This window comes from Solea solea, chromosome 5, assembly GCF_958295425.1.
Source record: "Solea solea chromosome 5, fSolSol10.1, whole genome shotgun sequence".
Lineage (NCBI taxonomy): Eukaryota > Metazoa > Chordata > Actinopteri > Pleuronectiformes > Soleidae > Solea > Solea solea.
The window spans coordinates 3,247,391-3,268,401 of record NC_081138.1 but is presented as its reverse complement, the minus strand read 5'-3'; the positions used below and the strand labels follow the sequence as shown (position 1 = coordinate 3,268,401).

Genomic DNA, 21,011 nt, shown 5'->3' with positions numbered 1-21,011 from the left:
GGCCTATTTTAGGGGGGCTAAAGCCCCCCTAAATAATTTTATGTTCATTTATAAAAAAAAAGATTTTTTTTTTTTTTTTTTACAAAAAAGTGCTGACAAATTCAATATAATGTGGCGAGAATTTGAGTTTAGATAAATAATCATATAACCAGTTATTATTAACTTAAATGTGATCATAAATCTTAGTTTCCCTTATGGAAGCGGTAGAGAGTCAGAGTCAGTGCGTCGTTATCGAGTCCATTCCACTTGTTCATATAGAGCACGCCCAAATCACTGAAATCCAGTCCACGTTTTCCCTGCAACCTAGCTTGCACTCGGTACCTGGGTACCTGCAGTGTGTGTACCGGGAGCGGAGCACACAGAACCGACTAGAGCAGCATTAGGAGAAGAACGTGAACAAGAATGGATATACGACATTTTTTCAAGAGAGTAAGTATCACTGCTGATAGTAACAATAAGTTAGCTGCAGCCCCCCAGCTAACAGCAGAAAGTCCCACGTAATTGCCAAATGCTCCCTGTTTGACAAATAAAAACCTGGCTTACACACTCTGTAGCCGAAAGCCCCCTGTACAGGAGGCAGCATGAGATGCGTGCTGTATATCTCTGTGCACGTCTTACCTTTATTGTTTGCGGTCAAAAGTTACATTTCAGCTCCAAAAGAACTCTGCTACTTACAGTAGCTAGCTAGTTAGTCCGAAATGCAATGTGAAGGTCCTGGTTGTTTATAGAGTTAGGTGTGCACTCTTCATATTATCTTTGGGGTGACTTCCTTCTGGAGCATCAGCTCCAGCATCAGATGCACACCGTGAAACAGCTCATTCACGTATGATTATGTGGATAATAATAATAATAATGATAATACGGTAGTAATAATAATAATCACTCCACCACCCCTATTGACCTGAAGGAGTCAGGGCAGAGGAGCAGAGAGAGTGAGAGGGGAGAAACCTCTACTGGAAAGGTGAGTCTAAAGGATTTCACAGGATAGAGTCATTTGTGATGCAGACAGTCCTGGAATTTTATGGAACTCAATATGAATATGAAATATGAAACATTTCAGTCCAAGTGCACCATACAAGACTTATTTAACTTGAGCTTTTATTTAGGAGAGTCAGTGGCGTCATTAGGCCTATGACTGCAGGCCTATCTCAACTTTGCAAGTGTTGCATAATGCTTTTCGCGTATCTTCTATCGACACCCTGAAAAAACGCCCACACCGCTGACATTATCTCTCCTCAACACACACACACACACACACACACACACACACCTTGTGCTGCACTTGCGTCACTGTAACATGTTCAAAGAAATGCAGCATGGCCTCCCCTTCCCGACACACATACACAAACAGCAAATAGACGGGTATTAACATCGGTTGTTAAAATCGGCGCAGTTTTACTCATTGGACCGATGCCGATATGTTAAAAAATGACGAACATCGGCCGATACCAATATTAATGACGATATATCGTGCATCCCTACAAGAGAGTGATGTATAAGCCAAATTAGCCTGGCCCAAATATTTTCAAGAGTACCTTAATATAACTGTAATTTATGTAATTAAGTTATATTTTTTCAGGGCTTAAAATTACAACCATTTTAGTCACATATGTGCCCAAAATATATTCTGTGTGACTTCAAAATATTTGGGAGTAAACAATTATTGTGTTGTGAGTGAAAGTCATGGCATTCACAGTCTTGCAGTCATGTCAATTGAAAAAGAGGAGCTTCAGCACCTAAATCACAATAGAGTGATAGACGCCTTTGCCACCCTTAAAAACAGACGACATTCTTTGATGCTTCCACCCACCAAGTAGCTGCCAATTGTAGCCATGTTATTTTAAAATGGTGTACTTTCTGAGAACACAGTGCTCTTTTTTTTGCATACAGTTTTGGCTAATACATGTGGGCTCTTAATGAATAAGAAGCATTGGTTAAATACGGCACTGTAACTATGTGGATTTTTTTCTTTTTGTTGTTGTTGTTAATGCTGTAAACATACAGTACTTCCTGTGTTTGTTGTTGTACTGTGTTAAAAATGTAATGGTGGCCTAAAACATTTGCACAGTAAAGTATCTCTGTTAAATCTGTCCAAAACGTGCCATTTCTCAGTTTTTGTTAGCTGTTTGTGAAATTAAACGTTCGCTCACATTCTGTGCATCTCCTGGGGGCTAAGCCCCCCCTGTCCTTAAAACCTAGTGACGCCCCTGAACAAGACTGAACTGACAACTGACCATCTGTTCATAAAACATATTGATTAGTGCAGCTTTAAGTCCCCTGGTCATTGTTCGCTGGATTCATGTGATTTCACTCGGGGGATTCATTGCGTCATAAGTGTCCTCTTTAAAAAGCAAAAGGCTGGTTTGTCCATTAAGGCTGCCATAGAAACACGGCTGGCTGTGCCTCCATAAAACAAGGGCCTTGCATAAAGGAAATGTAAAAGATATGAAATATTGAAGACTAATCCATCCATTTATTCAAATCCACAACATAACTCTCTGTAACTAGATCAATGTCTCATGTAATCCTTCTATTTCCATCCTATAAACCTAGCTATGCTGAGACTATTTTAATCTATATTGTATCATGCATTATTCCATGCACTGCAGAGCAGGAACCTGTTGTACCAGTTACTTTTAATCTTTGCCTAATGACATGAAATGAAATACTAAGTTTACAAAAACCAAATTGTAATTTTTTAAGCACTTACACATACTGTATGGGTAGTTTAATTTAGTCTCTGATTATAAACCTTCCTAAATGTTACACAGTGGACGTTTAACAGCAGACACATTAATGTAAAGGTCCTTGTTTTCCGTCAGTGGGAACTACATTCTTGCAGAGGTTTTCAGAGGATTGCACGAGTGTAACTTATGCTTCAAACCTTTAAGCTGTTTCGCTTTACTCGCCCCGTGTGCTTCTTCCTGCTTGTCATAAACGGACACAGCATCGATAACGCTGCTATAGTGTCATGGGGACTTAGTTAACACTGTGTGACAACGGTGAGAATGTAAAAGACAGGTCACCACCGCAAACATCCATCCCGCCATCCATCTATCGTCTACAGCTTTATCCTCACTGTTGTATAAACTCACCACGCAACACTGTGCGCCATGTGCACGCTGGTCGGCATCTGTTTTGCATGCTTTTGCATGCACATTCACTGAAAATAATGCTATCGCTGCCTTCATCTTATAACTAGTTGGTTGGTGTGTGCTTTTTTGCAAGACCCGAGACTTCACATGACCTCCTGATTCTGAGGACTCCAGGTCATTGGCCCTGATCCTACAAGGCTGGTTTTCCACAAACAGATGCTAAGAGGAGTGGAGACAGCCCCCAAGCTTCCCACAACAAGACATTTAACCATCACCATGACTCCAAATTTGTTAAATTACGGTAAAATCCTGCATTAAGAGTTACAAACGACAGCTCTAATTATGGCTCTGTGCAGTAAAAAAGTGAGGGTTTTAGCTTCACAGTAATTTCACAGCCAATTTACAGTGCAAAAACATCTAGGACCATGGTTCTCAAACTGTGGTACATGTAACACCAGTGATACAGAGCTTCCACTGGTGGTAAATCAGATAATATAAAAACTAAAACACACTAAAAATATTTAAATTATAATAAATTAGAGTTGCCTTATCTCTCCCTCCATCTTAATCTAATTTCATTATACCAATGTGTGTGAGGAAGAGGAGGATGAGGAGAGAGCAATTTATCTTATTGTGAATAAATCTGCCTCCTAGTGTGTAGCTGATTAAACTTATTTACACCACTATGTATTTTGCCATTGATTTCTACTTGGTATAAAACGTTTGAGAACCACTGGTCTAGGACTTGTGATGATGCACAGTTTGTGGGTTCAACCACGTGACCCCATCACTTCCATTAAATACCACATGGCAACGCTTTCTCCGAAGAACAATCCGCAGCGAGTGCACACGGCACACGAGCAGACACTGCCTCGCATCTCAGGGGAAAACATAAAGATGCCCGAAGGATTACAGTGTCGTAACATTTCTCTTGCCACTTTTTAAAGGACACCCTCTCCTGTAGGCTGTGGGAGCATTCAAGCAAGTGTGAGTAACTGGGCTGAAAGTCAGTGGGTAGTCTGAATAGGCTAGGTATGAAGCATCCACTTGTCCACTGTTATTAAGCCACAGAGAGGACGTTGTGGGAAACTCACCACTCACTCACTGAAGTTGAAACATTCTAATGTCGTGACATAATACGTCAATAAAATATATATAATGGTTTTTGTCAGAGGAAAGGTTCATAATAATCGTAATCATACATAATAATAGCTGAAATCTGAAGGTCTCAGCTACATGTATCTGATTATTTAAGCAAATAAACTACAAATTAAATATTAATGGAAAATAATCTATTAGTCTATTAGTCAGGTTCTTTATTAATTGAATAACTGACAATATCCATTATCCAATTGTCATTTCTCCGGACCTTACGTGCTGTATAATTAAGATTTACACCAGCAGAGGGCGCACATTAACCAGAGCAGGGACATAATAGGCAAATAAATTGTCAAAGAGTATAGGGAAACAACTGTGGAGCTGCAGCCATGATGCACTACATTTCAAAGTCATTTAACAGCAATAAAAAAGTTCCTCGGCAACAACTATCTGTGTCTCACATCTGTGGGAGACACGAGAGGTTATTTCAAGCGACAGCCTCAGTGATGTGTTCCGTGAACGTTCCATAACTAATGTTCCACTAATGAACGACATTTCAAATTTATACTGAGACAAACAAACGTTTGAGTTAAAGGGAAATGCATGACATTTGCAGCCTGAAAGAGACAATTTACAATATGTTGTACTTTAGATGAATCACGATGAGTCAGCGGTCAATTCAAAGGCTCGTAGAAAAGCGTTAGACGTCGTTTGAGCTGATGACACATGACAGTCTGTCAGTCTCTCGCCAGACACTGAGAAACCTGGAATACAATCACTATAAGCCTCTCAATGTTGTTTTTGCATACCAGGAATAAAAGATATTTAACAAATCACTGAGAGCCACATCGGCATGGCAACATAACAGTGATCCAGATCACCTTACTGTTTACCTCTGGCTGCAGCCAGTGCCCTTTGGTTAAGTCGGTTAGATCCAGTTAACGGTGAAATTAGAACACGTGTTCTTGTAAATGGAGCCGGGAAAAGTGGACATATGCTGACACCGGGTCTGTCCACTCCACAGACACATCATTTTCCCGTAAGAGGCACAGGACGACAGGACAACCATGTATTCAAACATGTTTACCCAACTGCAAATAAACACCACTATTTTCCTTCTGTTCTGTCTTGTTTCACTTTATTTATCTCGAATTATACAACCTGTCTATATAATATATGAACTTTAAAATTGTTTGTGCACACGTTTGTTCGATAATGCAGACGACGTGAAGCCGCTCACTTTTTCCCGCATTGTCATAAGTGCTTTGAATCTTTATTTAGATCTAAAGACCAGTCAATAATACCTTGCCTTTGATTTTCATGTTCGTACAGAGCACTGTCTATTGATAGAAGGTTCAATAAACACAACACAGAGACTGTGTTTCAGCTAAAAACCTCACATGTCCGTGCTATGTCACAAATATTAACTTGACGGTTAAACTGGTAGAAACGTGAGAAGTGATCAAGTTGCTTTTATTCATCCTCTGTGGATCATGAGTGTTGTTTAAAAATAAAAATTTGAATTACGTATTTCAGCTTTGATCGACAGTGCCATCCATATAAAGCTGCTCTAGTACAGCAACACATTTAAAAACCATACATTTGTATGGGCTAAAATAAAATAATAAAAAATTAGACGCCCTACTTTTAGGCAGGATGCCCTAAAGATGCTGAATGTGATCAGAATTCGCCGATTCAAGCTTTCCAAGCAGTTGCATCGCCGGCGCCATGTTTCGTTTTACGATAAAATCACACGTAGCTCACATCTCGCGTTACATTGGCAGATCTTCTGTGACGCGGCTTGGACGGGCGCTGTTATTGGTGGAATATCCGACATCTCTGTAACCTTTTACGCTTGTTGAAACTTTTGTTTCCAAAAAATGACAGAAAGCTTGATACCTATAGGAGTTTTTCAGAGTTCATAATATGAAGGCTATATAAAAATATGGAAAAAATGAGGAAAAGAGGAAGAAGACAGTCAGTAACCTTCAGCTTTTTCCAGAAGAGTCCTAGCTAAAAGCCTGTTTATTATATCATCTTCTACTCTAAACGTCTTTGGATAAATTCTAAAACAGTCCAAAAGCTTTTACATTTAATAAGTAGTTGGTCCCCTCCAGTCTCTGTCCTCCACTGTGACCTGTGCGTATTTATCTTTACACAAAAGCAGAGAGAGAGACAATCCAGAGGAGCCCAGTCTCTGTCACAGTAATCCCAGTGTTGTTTTTACAAAGGGACTTTGGTCCATTCACACATCCAGAAGCAGCTTACGTGGCTCTGTGGGTTTTAACGACGCTCTGTGAGAATGAGCAGCGCTGACATGAGCTCCATCTGTTACTTAAGAAGAACAGTTTACAACCTGAAGCTCCCTCTGCTGATCCTGCACTGAGAGATAATATCACTGAACAGAAACAGAGACGCGGGGGATTTTATACGCCAGCGCTTCTGTGACATTGACGTCATATAATAACACAGTGTTTTGTTTTTTTGGGAACACGGTGGCCCAACTCACTTGGATGAAAACTACACTGACACTGTCTGATAAATGTGTGGCGAAACACGGCCAAGCTCACAGTGCATTTCTTTGTTGTTGTTGTTTTGTTTAATGATCAAAATCAATGCAGCCGAAACAGACATTTGTCTTTTATTACCTCCGACAAGGACGCTATGTTTTTGCCAGCATTTGTCTTTTATCTGTTTGTGTGCAACACGACTCAAAAAGTTAAGAGTTTAGATCAGATTTGGATTAAATTATCTGGGAATGCAAATTGTGGCCCAGGGAAGAAATTAATAGATTTTGGTGGTGATCAGGATTTAATGTTTTTTAAAATAATTTTTGACCTGGCATGATAGGGTAGTGTTCAATATATTTGTTTGTATTGCTGTGAAAGAACATGGCGGTGTCATTTGGTTTGGTAGTTATCCCATGTGTCCTCCCCTTCTAAAACTAACACACACTTTTTAACCCTATTTTTAACCCTGTAAACCAGGGGTCTCAAACTACACTTATTTTAAAATGATTATATTTAACATTTAATTATATATAAGCCTGTCTAGCGTTTTAATTACAATTGTATTCATTAATTTAAAATTTGCCATTTTAATTTATAATCACTAAACTGTTAATTTTTCCCAAATTGTTTCACTTTTTTCACTTGGCCTGGCCCGTCCTGACCAGACTAGAAGTTCACTGGCCCCCAGGTCATTTTGAGTTTGAGGCCTCTGCTGTAAACTAACCCTAACCCGGAGAAAACCCACGCACACACGGGGGGGAACTCCATGCAGGAAGGCCCTTGTTCTGACCAGGTCATGAATCGAGGTCTTCTTGCTGCAAAGGCGAGAGTGCTAACCAATACACCAGCCATGTGGCCATGCACCTAAAATGATATCACTTGAGGTAATTCGACCAATTCATACATTCTTTTTTATGCCAATGCAGGAACAGATCCTAAAGTGACCTTCTGCAACTTCCTCCATTGCCTAGAAAGGCCTGAAGACTTAATTATAAGGAATTGGAGTCAGGTCAAATTTGAAAGGATGTGATGTTATGCGCACTCTCGGGCTAAACAGGAAAGTGATCGATGCCAAGCGAAGACTAAAGTGTTCCTTTAGTGACCTCATCATTCATTCATTCATTCATTTTCTACCGCTTAATCCTCCACATGAGGGGGAGCTGGCGGCAATCCCAGCTGACATAGGACGGAACGCGGCGTAAACCCTGGACACGGGTTATTTGAGAGCGTCCAATTAATTGTTTTTGTACTGTGAGAAGAAACTGGAGAACAGCAACGCACACACAGAAAAAAACATACACACTCCACACAGAAGGTCAAACTGGGATCTGAACCAGTGACCTTCTTTTTGTGAGACAACAATGCAAGCCACTGCACTACTGTGCGACCCATGACCTCGTCAGTGTGAGTAAAATACTCACACAATGAGGCTGCAGTTTTTCACAGGTCATCAGGTCACGATGTGAGAAAGACAGAAAGTTTGGTTCTGCTCCAGTCAGGTTTTCACAAACATCAGGCCACAAATGCTGAAACTAAAACAGCAGGAGGAGCCAAAGTGCGACTGCTCACTCGATGCTGACCACTGAAAGATTCATCATCAGGGACGCTGCTGGATTTTAGGGAGATAGACTGAGTCCTGCGAGCCAGTGGATTAAACAGTCTGGCCGTCTGTGCAGACACAAGTTATGTTCACTTTCCTCTAACTCTGGAGGAATTATTTAAAAAGCCAACAAATGAGGAGTCCATTCGCAGCACGTATGACCTCTGTACAAACAACTGACTCTGCCAACATCTTTTTGCCAAAAAACAAGGAACAAGTAACATTAGGCTTTGGCTGCAGACAGAATAAAGTTCCTGAATAATACATGTGACTTCAGCCCAAAATAGAGAACCTCCCTCTTGCCCTGGATTAAAGAGGTCACTGACTTTCCACATGACCTCATCCAAGAATCCCAGGAATGTGTTAATGTTTTAAGTCTCATTTAAGAACAAAACCCAAAATCATCAGGCATCTTTTATTTTTGTAGGAATAATTTAGATTTTGAATTAAAATTAATACTAAAAACATCACATTTCTTTCTTCGGTAGCTTACAATGCAACATTTCATTACATCATCTCACAACCACTCTCGAGTCCCAGACTATAAAATTGTATGATAACTCACAATAGCATCACTTTTTTGTTTTTAAGCTGCTGCATCAAAAATACTCTGTGACTCCCTTATTGTTTTATTCTTTTTATTAGCGGATGAAATCATGAATCCTGTATCACTGAATCCTGAATCACTGAATCCTGTAAATCAAAAGATAAAACCAGCCGAAAACCACTGTGTTGTCTTTTGAAACACACATGTAGAATACGGAATATGGACCTACAACATTTCACTCATTCATAAACCATCACTCTCCAAGTAACTGCTACTTCCTAGAATTAAAGGCACAGTGCCTTCACTGATCATGACTTATCTCATCCTGATAATAAATTGTCTCTTTACTATGGTTAAGGATCATTGAATAATCTGCGATAAAACAGTCATTAAGTTGTTTCAATTAGAAGTTTTTAACATTTAACATCCTTCAAAACACTGTTTTCATGTTTATTCCATACATTGTAGCTGTATGTTAAGTGTATGTGATTATTAATATACTCTCATTAATACTAAATTCAAGTTACTGACCCTTGCTTACAGAGTAGGGCTGAACGAGTTAAAATAAATATTTAATTGTGATTGCCATTTTTACATCATTATTCTCACTTACATTTGAATAACACATTTTAAATGATCACTGTGTGACATTTGTGCAGCTCTGTGAGAAGCAAAGATGTTTTCCTCAGTCTGTAGAATATGATGTGTATAAGCCAGGACAATATTTATTCTAAAATGGTAATTTTTCACACATTTTGGCTTAAAGAAATATTATGCCTCCTGCAATTTTTATTATATTGTGATTTTGACACATTTGCTCTCCTCCTGATGGTCCCTGACTGTGTTGTTGTGACTCTAGTGAATGCCTCTGATTGCAGTGTAGTTTTTAATGAATGTTTTCCTTCGACACTGAACGTCTGCTTTTACACTGTAATACTGTAATACTGTAATAACATTAATATGTCGACGCTTTGGATGAAAGCATCTGACAAATGACTAAGTGAACGACTATTATATGATAAAAAAATGTTACTATTGTCAATGTCTTTTAAACAAATACTCTGACAGCACTTCATACTTACTGTTGTAAGTCTCCTCCGGCTCTCTCCTCCTCTTCCTTCCCCTTCCTTCCCTTCTCCCCTCCTCCCCCCACACCTCCACTCTCTCACTCTCTCCTTTCCCCCGAAGCAGCCAAGGCAAAAGACACAGCTTCACCTGTCTGAGTCTGGCTCTGCCTGAGATTTATTCCTGTTAAAAGGGATTTTTTTTTCTCTTCAGTGACACTAAGTGCCTGTTTATTGTTGGGTTTTCATTCCTCTCCATAATTCTGTAAACCTTATTGTGCTGAAATTGATTATAAATAGGAAAATAACCTTAACGCAGTAACGTAATTGTGTGAGGTCGCAGCCACCACTTTAACTGCCTCGGCTGAGGCAGTGTTAGCGTTAGTAACCTGTAACCTGAGATGTGCTGTGTTATGACACATCTTTAGATTAATAGCACTTTGTGGAGCAATGGTTTCGCTTAGAGGGGACTACAGGGACAAAAGCAGGTGCGCTTCATCTAGATCTTGACACGTCTACCTAAGCACTTACATTCACACTTACAGACATAATGCATTCACCACCCCACTTACCTTAACCTTAACCAGCAGTATAAAACTGACTAACCTTAACCCAAACCTAACCCTGACCCTAAAACAAAGTCTTAAGCCTAAAAAAAGACAAAAAGTTGTAAAAAAAAATGGTAGGTTTGTATCTAAATTTGACATGTAAACACACACGTACTGTATATAGTTATATAACGTTTATAATCTGACAAAATATGTTAGATATTTATTATTTTTTCGGATGTCGACGGGGAAAACTCAGTAGGCAATCAGCAGGCAGCTTCCTAAGGCCCGCCCACAAACAAAAAACAAGTGTATTTTCAAACAATAAAATACAATATTTGCATATACTCTATGGCCAACAGGAGACACATGCTTTCCATGCTTCATCTTCATCTGCTTTTTCTATCATGTTTAATAACAATGGACTGAGCTGTGACCAAAAACAAGCCTCTGCATTCTGGGATTTGCCTTTGTTCATATCTTCCAGCTCAACTGTGATGAATCCAAAGTATCTCCAGCAACCTTTCCTCTTTTCATTTTACTTCCTGGGGCTTTTTTGGGGCCATTATTGCACATTATTACACCAACCCTAACCCATATGAAGGAATAAAAGTTGGAACAAAAAGACTGAGAAGGAGGCATGTGAAAGAAGTGTGGCGCTGAGGGGCACAGGTGGAAGACACGCGGCCGGACAGTGCGAGGAGAAAGACCATAATGCAAAGGGACAGAGGGACACAGTCAGCGATTAGCTCAGAGGGTCGCCCCGACTGCTTTGTAATGCTCGACTGTTCAGCCGGAAGTGATGGCAGCTGATGAACATGCATCACTCTGCTAATGGGTCCACCTCCTACTTCAGGGGACATGTGGTGACAAGAGGTGCATGACATGTCCAGTTTAACCTCGCTGACCCTCACTAATAGAAAAACGAAGCCTGAGGAGAGTAAAAGGTCTTTGGACGTGCTGTTATTTACTAGTTTGGGTCATAAAATGCCACTCGGGAGGGAAGAGGAGGAGAAGAAGAGAGAAAATCTGCAGCCGGATCAAGACTCTGATCGGGCCAGACAGTTCTGACAGATGGACAGACCAGATTAGGCGTATAGACATGTATCAAACAAGACGGGACGACAGTCATGTCCCAGTGGTGTCTGACCCCTGCAGAGATGCCGTCAACGAGCAGGTCAACAAAAACAAAAACAACAAAAAAACACTGCATCGACACAAACACAGTCCAAACATCACTGTCTGAGGAGATGAGCTGTGAAGACGAGTACAGTCTGAGAGCGAAGGTGAAGGAGCAGCCGTCACCGCACATGATCCCACCAACTTTAAACTAGTTTTACTTTTGACTTTTATTTCTAGTGCTTTGAATTATTTGGTCTTTTATGTAGACTAGTGTTTGAAACATAGTGACTTCCATCCTGTGTATTTTATTGACTTAACTTCCTGTTTTATTTTGTATTCATGCTTTACCTGTGTTGATAACGATCACGTGTTCTATCAGTTACACCTGTTTGTTGTAACAGTTGATTTCAATGGTCACGTTTATTCAAAATTCAAGTTTTTCCAGTAAGTTTTTCCAATAAAACAGAAAAAAAAACTGTTCTTTGAACCACTGTCTGGATGTATGTCTGCAGTGAAACATCATGACATCATAATATTCAAATTACTGCACATTGCATATTATATTGGTAGGCCTACAGAAATAGGTATCATAACTAATGCAATGAAATTAAAATGTGGTAAATGATTGATGAATGTGATTATCACAGCCTTCAACTACAGTTCTCCACCTCCTCCTTTCTCTCCTGCTTCTACCTCCTGCATGCAATCAGCTCACCTGCGGCGGGAGCACACCTGCTCCCAATTCACTCATCAGCTCAGCCTTTATATTTCCTCTCCTGTGTGCATACTGCCATTGACGCTTATCCTCACTACTTCTGGAACTGATCTCTACTGTTTCCCTCAATTTCCTAAACTGTCTCGTTGTAGCATTGTTCTCTCTCTGGCGAACAAGCAGAGCTGTATCAGATACAGGATCTTGGGATTTTGCACCATTTAAGTAACAATACTTTTGCTTTATCTCTCAAACCTATAAATGAAAGAGAGGAAACCAATGCAATTTGTAGTTGCTGCACTTTTTGATCATAAACCTATCCCAGTGAGTTCATATTTACAAAATTAAAACACTCAAGTTATTATGTTGTTGATCAGGTCATTTCTGAAGCCTCTACTATACAACAATAAAGCTGAAATACTGTTTGTAAGCATAATTATGTCAGAACCTAACACTCGAGCAGAGGAAAATATGGGAAGAGAATAAGCTTCAGTCAGACAGCAGTGGACCCCTCCCACTGTGTCCTCCTATTTGTGGAGGGGGACAGCAGTGATGGATCCAGGCTTGTCATCTGCCTGTGAGACACTGTGAGAGTCAAGGGTCACCAGAGGACGAGTGACAGCACACGTTCTATACAAGTCACTGCTGCTCCGCGTCTGACGCTGACCAGAGATGATGAGTCTCTGACAGACTTCTATTATCTTCTATTATTATCTACTCGCCTCGCCTCGCCTCATCATGGTACGGTTTAAGTAGTGTTTCCAATCGCATAGTACCAGGTACTATTTTTAGTACCTGCTCCAGCGAGGTTCCAAAAGTGTGTAGTAGCTACTATGCGATGATTGGTCAGACTACCAGCCACTGACTGGCCAGAGACAAATCGAGCCGAACAGCGCCAAACTGTAGATCACTTAAAACTACTTAACAATCCCAAAAACATGGGTTAATCTCCAACAACTACCAGGGAAATATCTATATTTACCATTACATCCATACAGACTCATGCCACATGTACTGTACAAACTCCAGTCAGACTCACAGAGGATGCTTCTGTGCAGTCCAGCTTTCACAACATCTATCCAGCCATCCATTTTCTACCGTTCATCCTCCACATGAGGGTCGCGGGAGGCACTGTGCCAATCTCAGCTGACATAGGGTCACACCCTGGATAATTCACCAGTCCATCACAGGGTTACATAGCAAGACAAACAATCTACGGTCAATTTAGAGTGTTCCATTTTACTTAATCCCCATATTGCATGTTTTTGGACTGTGGGAGGAAGCTGGAGAACCCGGAGAAAAACCCATGCACACACGGGGGAGTTTAATAATGACAGAAGCTGCAGCCTGTTACTTTTGGTGGGTTAATCGTGTAAAATTGCCCAACAACTGGGTTTTTTTGTGGAGCTGAATTCACTTTACAAACCTTGTGTGGGCGCTTCTTTGTGTTTTCAGTCCTCATGCTCCTCACTTTACGAGCCGCACTTCACCGTTGCCTCCATCTGTCTTGATACAAAATGAATCACTTCCTGTGTGCAGCGCAGGAATGTTGCCAGGCAACACCACATCAAAACACCGCTATACTGAGAAACAGAGCGCGGTGTGGAGCCGATGGGCTTGATCAACAATGTATCAACTCATTTGACAATGGTTTGTTTGCAATAGACATTTTAGTGCACTAACACACCTAAAAATAACGTATGACTAGTTCAGCCAGACCAATCCTGTCTAATCACTTATGTCACCTCCTGCACAGCGAAGGGTTGTGTGTGTTTAAATGTGGAAAATTAGTGTACAATATAATCAACGTTTAGAGATAAAAGTGCTAACAGGATATCTCACCACTAGGACAATCCTATGCAATTGATTTTTTGGAAAAAAAAAACATTTGATTGCTGCATATCTATGTGTTTGGGTGTGTGTTGTACAGACAGTCAGTGGAGGAAGAAATTGTATATCCTGAAAAGTGTTGGAAAAGCTGAAACAGCTGCAACCCTAGCAGGGTGACAGGGTGAATATGGCAGATACTTTACCATCTTAAATCAGCAAATGTGTTTCCCTCAACATCTGTCTCTTTCAAACTGTCAAACACAAAGTGAGGTGTTAAAAAATTTGCGGTATTTTTAAATCAGTTTAACCTATGAAAAAAGTTGCTTCTTCTCCCCGGTTATCAATACATCAATATGAAACCTACAAAAAGGTCACTTACACGCACCCCAAAAAAAACATATAAACACACACACACACCACAGGGTGCGAGGAGTGCGGGTGCATAGGCGTAAGGGGTTTAACCACGAGTCAGTAAACCCTGTGTAATCTGTTCCCTTTAGTGGCATAAACCATTTGAGAGGAGATTACAACCGTTCTGCCCAAATAAGACCACGCAAATTCCTAATGGACAGAAATACTGAACAGCTACAAACACAAAACGCGGACACACACTGTTGCATGTGCTCGACATAGAAGAGTGGAGAGTGCACTTAAGATCAGACTTCGTGGCTTTAATACAGAAAGGCTTTTTTTGAGTTTAGGCCGAGAGAGAGAGAGAGAGAGAGAGAGAGGGAGAGAGACGGAGACACAGAAAAGTTCTGATTATCATGACAGGCCCACCCCGGACCTGGGCTCCTGCTGAGGTAACCAACGCACGACAGTGTCAGTTTGTGTGAGATTATGCATCATGGCCTCCCTCTACGAGTGGAAGTAGAAGGCTGGAGGGGGAAGGAGTGTGTGTGTGTGCGATGTGTGCGTGTGTGTTAACGCCTGTTCCCCAGAAGAGCTGGAAGGGAGAACGTGAGGACAGGCAAATCAGAACGACTGCTCTGGTTGTATGTGTTTGTGTGTGTGTGTGTGTTGGGGGGAGGGTGGGGAAGAAGGGACACTGCCTATATGCATCATTAAGCAGGTGGACCGGGAACACCAGGCGGAGGTGTCACTGTGCACGGGTGCAGAATAGACATCTGGCGCACAATACAGGGCGATACACCCACATGTCAGGACCGGCCGCGACCAGTTCAAACTCAACTCATCAAGCTCATTATCATTTTGTGCATCGTTTTCTACAAGTAATCACAGTCGGGGGGGTCATTGTAGATCATTCAAATGTGTGTATAATGACACAATCGTGCCACAGAGTTGAATTAATCCCAGGTAAGCTTCTTAAATTCTCAGTCATTTTGCCTCCAGAACACTATGGCAAAAGCATAAAAAAAAGTTGATTTACTGACTTATTACTTCTTCTAAGTACCTTGTCAAGGTATGCATTTGGCATTAGGCATGCCAGATATTGGACTTGTTGCTTGTATCATATACCCGTAAATTGGAAGTACTTGGACCAATGACTGACCAATAAATATTGTCTTCATTGCGCAAAGAAAATGGTGAAAGTGCAACACAGAAGTCAAAGGTGTAGCAGCCTATACATAATTAATACATAAACAAGTAAATATCAACTGATACTGATCTTGTTCTGATATTATGTAGCATTCCTAGTATGCATTTTAGAGCTTTTATCTATTATTTACTTAGATGAAGAAGGCATGATGGCCCACTAATCGCCATCATGCCTGCACCACCATATCGTGTAGAAAGTGGTGAAATAAATGACAGTAAGGTAATATATTCATGAGTTTTCCCATGCAGTAAACAGCTCTTTATATGTGATGTTTGGAAAGGAGTAGAATTGAGAGATGGAGTGTTCTGGAGGATCTGGAGCACGACAACCTCCTCTTCAGGTTTGTCTATGTTTCTGTTCTTAATTGATTTACTCCTTCATGTTTATAGCTACTACTTTTCTCACCGCCACAGATCTTCTTGGATTTCACCATCGTCGTTTTCTCCTTCCCAGTGACTCACACACCAGTTTACTGGTGATTTTCAACCGTCATTGTGATTAAACTACATTTGACTTCAGTTTAAAATGCTGTAGCATAAACTGAAGACTCTCAAAATTACTCAAACTGGTGGTTTAATTGTTTAACTACGTATAAACAGCTTGGTCTGTTGTGTAGGCTACAAAAGTAGAATTCAATACACAGTGGTGTGCGTGCCAAAGCTGGCAATAATTCGCTTTTCTGTTGGAGTGGATGGATGGATGATGGATGGAAATCTAAGTCAAATCTTGTAAATGGCCACCAGCACTGATTAGTAACCCATTAGTAGCCCAGTCTGACTTCCAGAGTAACTTGTGTGCACGCAAACATCCTGATTCAGTGACTTAACTTCACACGAATTACACACAGACATCAATTGCGAGTGAATGCATGGCAGTGATTGCATGAAACACACACTGCAGGCACACGCCGGCTCAGCCTCCCTCCGTTAAAGTGGCTGTCGGAGACGATTGAGTAATCCCGTTTTCATGGCGCTGCCCCTTCCCCCACACCCTGATGTGATGGCCCCAGACATACCGCCGCGCCTCTCTTAAGGGAGAAGTGTCCACACCACGAGTCACCGCGGACTCCTTTGGCAACACAGTTGATAGCAATCACGTGAGCTAAGAGGAGAGAAAGCAGATTTTTCCCCCCCAGCGTGATGACTTCTGATTCAGTCAGGTGTGTCACTGTGGGACAAAGTTAAAAAGCCATTCGTTCCTGTATTTAAAACAAACTCCTAAATGACTATTGGTGTTCTCGCTGTAATATAATGCCAGTGTGGATGGATTATGTGTCAAGCTTAATGTTATATACAGTATAGGTGGATCCCAGAAGGAGAAATTATTGTTTCCATTGTAACGACAGACTCTAATTAGACCAAACTCTACTCTGCACTGTTTGTTTGTTTTCCCCTTGTCTTTATTAAAGTGTTCCCTTTTATTTTACACAGAAATAATGTGGTCACAACCCATGTCGTGTTGTCAAAAGCCAAATTTACAGATTTACGGATATTAAAATTAGCCTCTTGTATCTACAAACCATGTTGCATACTCTAAGAGAGGACAATGTTTTCATAGCCCAATGCGACCACTTCATATAACATGGTTTAGTTGAACTGAAAGCCCAAACCCAATGTAAATTACTAGCTTAACTATACAACAGTAATAATAATCAGTGCTTGTAGCCAGACAACGCAGGAGGCTACAACTAATGAAAATACGTGAACTGATAGTACGATGTTTCCAATAGCTTAAAAGTGGCATAGCAAATGTCCCAGTTGATGTCGTCTCAACAGAGAATGCAGATGTGTGAATAAATAACAAGAGACGCAAAGATGTGTAAAAACTCAGAGATATGCACAGCCCATAATCGAGCATAGATCTAAATGAGGCTACTGAATAAGTGATGAAGGTGGAGCAATCAGCCGCCCTTCTTGCTTTTCCTTTTTTCGTTACATCAGATAAAAGACATGGACCTGAGACAAGATAGGAGACAACGAATCAACTTCCCCACTCTTAAAAGCTTCACGTGATCGGTCACTGAAAGACGAGTGAGAAAAGAAAGAGAGCGCAGGAGTTGTTGCAATCATTTCCAAGCAGTGCATTGTGACGTGCATCCATCTAATCTGCGTTTGTCTTCTTCTCAAACCACTGCAACACACATCCAGCAGCCGATCATAACAAACACAATGCTACTGTAATATTAAAATGTGTGGCAAATTTTAATCAATTCTTCAAAAATTCAGAATTTCCAAGGTCCTGACACAGGATCGCCCCCAGAACTACGAATTCCAACTCAGAAACTCGACGCAACCTCATGAACTATCTGGATTCCTTGATGGCTACCACACAAACAAATCTTCTTTTACTGTATGTATATATATATATATATATATATATATATATATATTACTTCTTTACAACACAGCTGTAACTTTCCAGTTTGCACATTTCATTTAGTTTAATAAATGATAATGGAAATGAATGGAACTCTTGTTTCTCATTACAAATGCACTGTTGTTAAAAATAGCGGTGGGTAAGTGGTTCAAAAGACTGATAGAAAGTGCATCAAGATGCACCGACAATCGTTTTATAATCGAGTCGTGGGCCCTGAATCAGAATCGTAATCGAATCATGAGGCACCTAAAGATTCCCACCCCTCGTAAAAAGCACTTCTGTCGTCTTTGTTTCACAGTAAATCAGTCTTACACATAGTACAGATGAATTTTTATACATATTAATGTTGCTGCGCTGTTTGTGTGCACTAAATAGCATGAAGAGCAGGTTAGCCCGAGATACATTTGAGTGCTCAACTCGGGGGTGACGTCACTCCCAGTTCTGACATCCAGGTTCTGTTGTAAATGGAACACGGCATAAATATGTGTGTCCATTCTGTGAGATAGGTAGTAAGTATCATGTACCTGATGCATAAATGAAGAGCCCCAAGAAAGATGTGGCCACGGTTTCCTCATCAGTCAACACATACGTCCTCTCTTCTGCTACTTTTTCAATGAAAAGGGGGAACTGGAGTGATGTTTTAAATGATAAATGGTTTGTATTTACAGTAAATAACACTTTTTTCCATTCACCCATTTACTCGCTTTCATACAGCGCATCTATGTGCAGAGCATCACTCGTCTTTCATACTCATTCACACGCTGCCGGCACAGTCATCCGGAACAACATGGAGTTCAGTGTCTTGCCCAAGGAGACACCAGCACGTATACTAGTGGAGCCGGGATCGAACCCACAACCTTCGAGTTGACAACCTCTACCACTGAGCCAAGTCATGGGATTTCTGTCATCCTTCTGAATGTGATTTCATTGCCGGTATTCACATTTACCAGTTGCCATCTTGTCTACCTCCCTCATGCATAAAAACCTTAAATTATGTGTTCATTAAGGGTTTGTTTTTGCATAATGTGCATAACGAGTGGATAAAGTGGTAGAAAATGGATGGATTTTATGTTTTTTTTTTTTCTTTACGCCAGATACCTTTCGTTATGCAACTCTCCCATTTATCCCCCCCCTCATGGCTGGGTCAATTTAAAGTGTCCAATTAACAGCGAGCAATGGGGATTGGGTACCTGGCTCAGGGGTTACCCCAGTCCTTGACCTGGTGGTGCATCGTTCCCTTTCCACTTGGCTAGCGGCTGCTTAGACCTTGAAATAATTACAGTATGTCCTCAAAAGACATTTTGATTCTTCTTTTAATGATCTACAATCAATTATCAAAGCAGTTGAAGATCAACTTGGTAATCAATTAATAATTAATGAATCATTGCAGCCCTATAGTCGAAACCACTTCAAAGCAAAATGTGAAGTGAATACACTTCAGTGCTCAGCAGGTGAAAATGTGTTTAAACAGAGGGAGAGAGCGCACAGAGGCTGAGGTGAAAAGCCTCTGCTCTCTGGCTGCTGCTGCTGCTGATGGACGCCTGTTGTGTGCTGGTGTGTGAATATGAAGCAGCGCAGACTTCAACAGCTGCTCAGCTTCAACTTCACGCACGAGACTCGGTCTAAACACGGAGAGAGGCCGCTTCACGTGACAGTAAACCTCAGAGGTTGACGTTAAAAGCCGTTTCCTCCACTTGGAAGAAAAACAAACCCCGCTGTATCTTAGCTACTCTTTCCACGCGCGCACCAAAAAAAACACGCGCTCCACTCCATGCATGCGCGCACCTCTTCCTCCACATACTCACCACAGCTGTCTCTTAGTGGGAAGGCAGTCTTTGTTGGAAGCTGTCACTCCCATGGCCATCTGCATCACCGTGATGTATTTCTGGTACTTCATGTTGTTGTCCTTTTCCTCCTCTTCCTCCTCTCCTTCTTCTTCGTCTTCCTCTTCCTCCTCTCCCGCTGCTTCTACTTCTGCTTCTACTTCCAGGGATTGACGCGCCACAGAAGCGGCACAGGTGAGCGCGCATTCACAGGTCCGTTAAAACGCTCCCCTGGCATCCGCGGCATCTTCACCGTCAAAAGCGCCATTTCCACGTCTGGAGAAGAGCTGCTGGGACGGAAAACGCTCCGTAAAGAGCTCAGCGAGAGGTTCTGCTGTCACACCGCCGCGACCCATGTCTGCTCCGACTCTCTAATCTCATTAGAGCTCAAAATAGATTGGCTAATCCATTCAATTTTAGTCAGGACCGGGTCATTGTTGTGGCTCGCCCCGAAGAGGACACTTTTATTCTTCTTCTTCCTCCTCCTCCTCCTCTTTTGGTTTATTTCCAACCCCCCCTCTTTGTTTACTCCGGGCTGGAGTAAACAAAGAAAAGAGTCAAAACAAGAGTCAGAGATGGGGATGAGGCGGCGGTGGTACCCAAGCGTCTGCGAGGTAGGAAAGAGAGAGTGTTTAAAAGAGAGGGGGAGAGTGAGGGAGTGACGTGGGGGGAGGAGGAGAGAGGGAGATGTAATGACAGGGGAACCTAGAGGCGATGCAGGGTGAAACCTCTGGAGGCAGAAGCATCATTTTACAGGTGAAACAGTCTCTGTTTTACATTAAAAAAAGGGGTTTTAATGAAAAGGACAGCTAATTAGCGATGAGATGAGCCGATACAGTATCGGTCTGATACAGGTGTTAAAAAAAATCACAAGAAGGCGAATTCTCCTGTGATCCATTAACCTTAAATATCACATTATCAAGTGAGAAGAAGGTGAGAGAGGAAATAAAAGCATAAAAACCCAGACTGATAAACTGGTTGGCACATTTTGTTCTCTGAATTTTGTGTACCACATCTTTATTTTTCTTTCTTCTATTTTACGTTTCACATATTTAGTTCATATATTATTATTTTGTAGTTCATTTAATGTTTAAATATTAAACTAATTGTATTAATTCAAATCTA

At 41.1% G+C, this 21,011-nt stretch overlaps 1 protein-coding gene across 6 annotated transcripts in view; it reads right to left on the bottom strand.

The window, feature by feature from the left end:
* The window catches only part of tjp1a (tight junction protein 1a), a 105,503-nt gene extending 85,017 nt beyond the window's left edge, over nucleotides 1-20,486 (bottom strand). For all 6 annotated transcript variants that reach the window (XM_058630085.1, XM_058630088.1, XM_058630086.1 and 3 more), the window contains exon 1: nucleotides 19,869-20,486. In XM_058630085.1, coding sequence (XP_058486068.1) covers nucleotides 19,869-19,960 — 92 coding nt within the window. In that variant the 5' untranslated portion in view covers nucleotides 19,961-20,486. The remainder of the gene's footprint in view (nucleotides 1-19,868) is intronic.
* Between the last annotated feature and the right edge of the window lie 525 nt (nucleotides 20,487-21,011).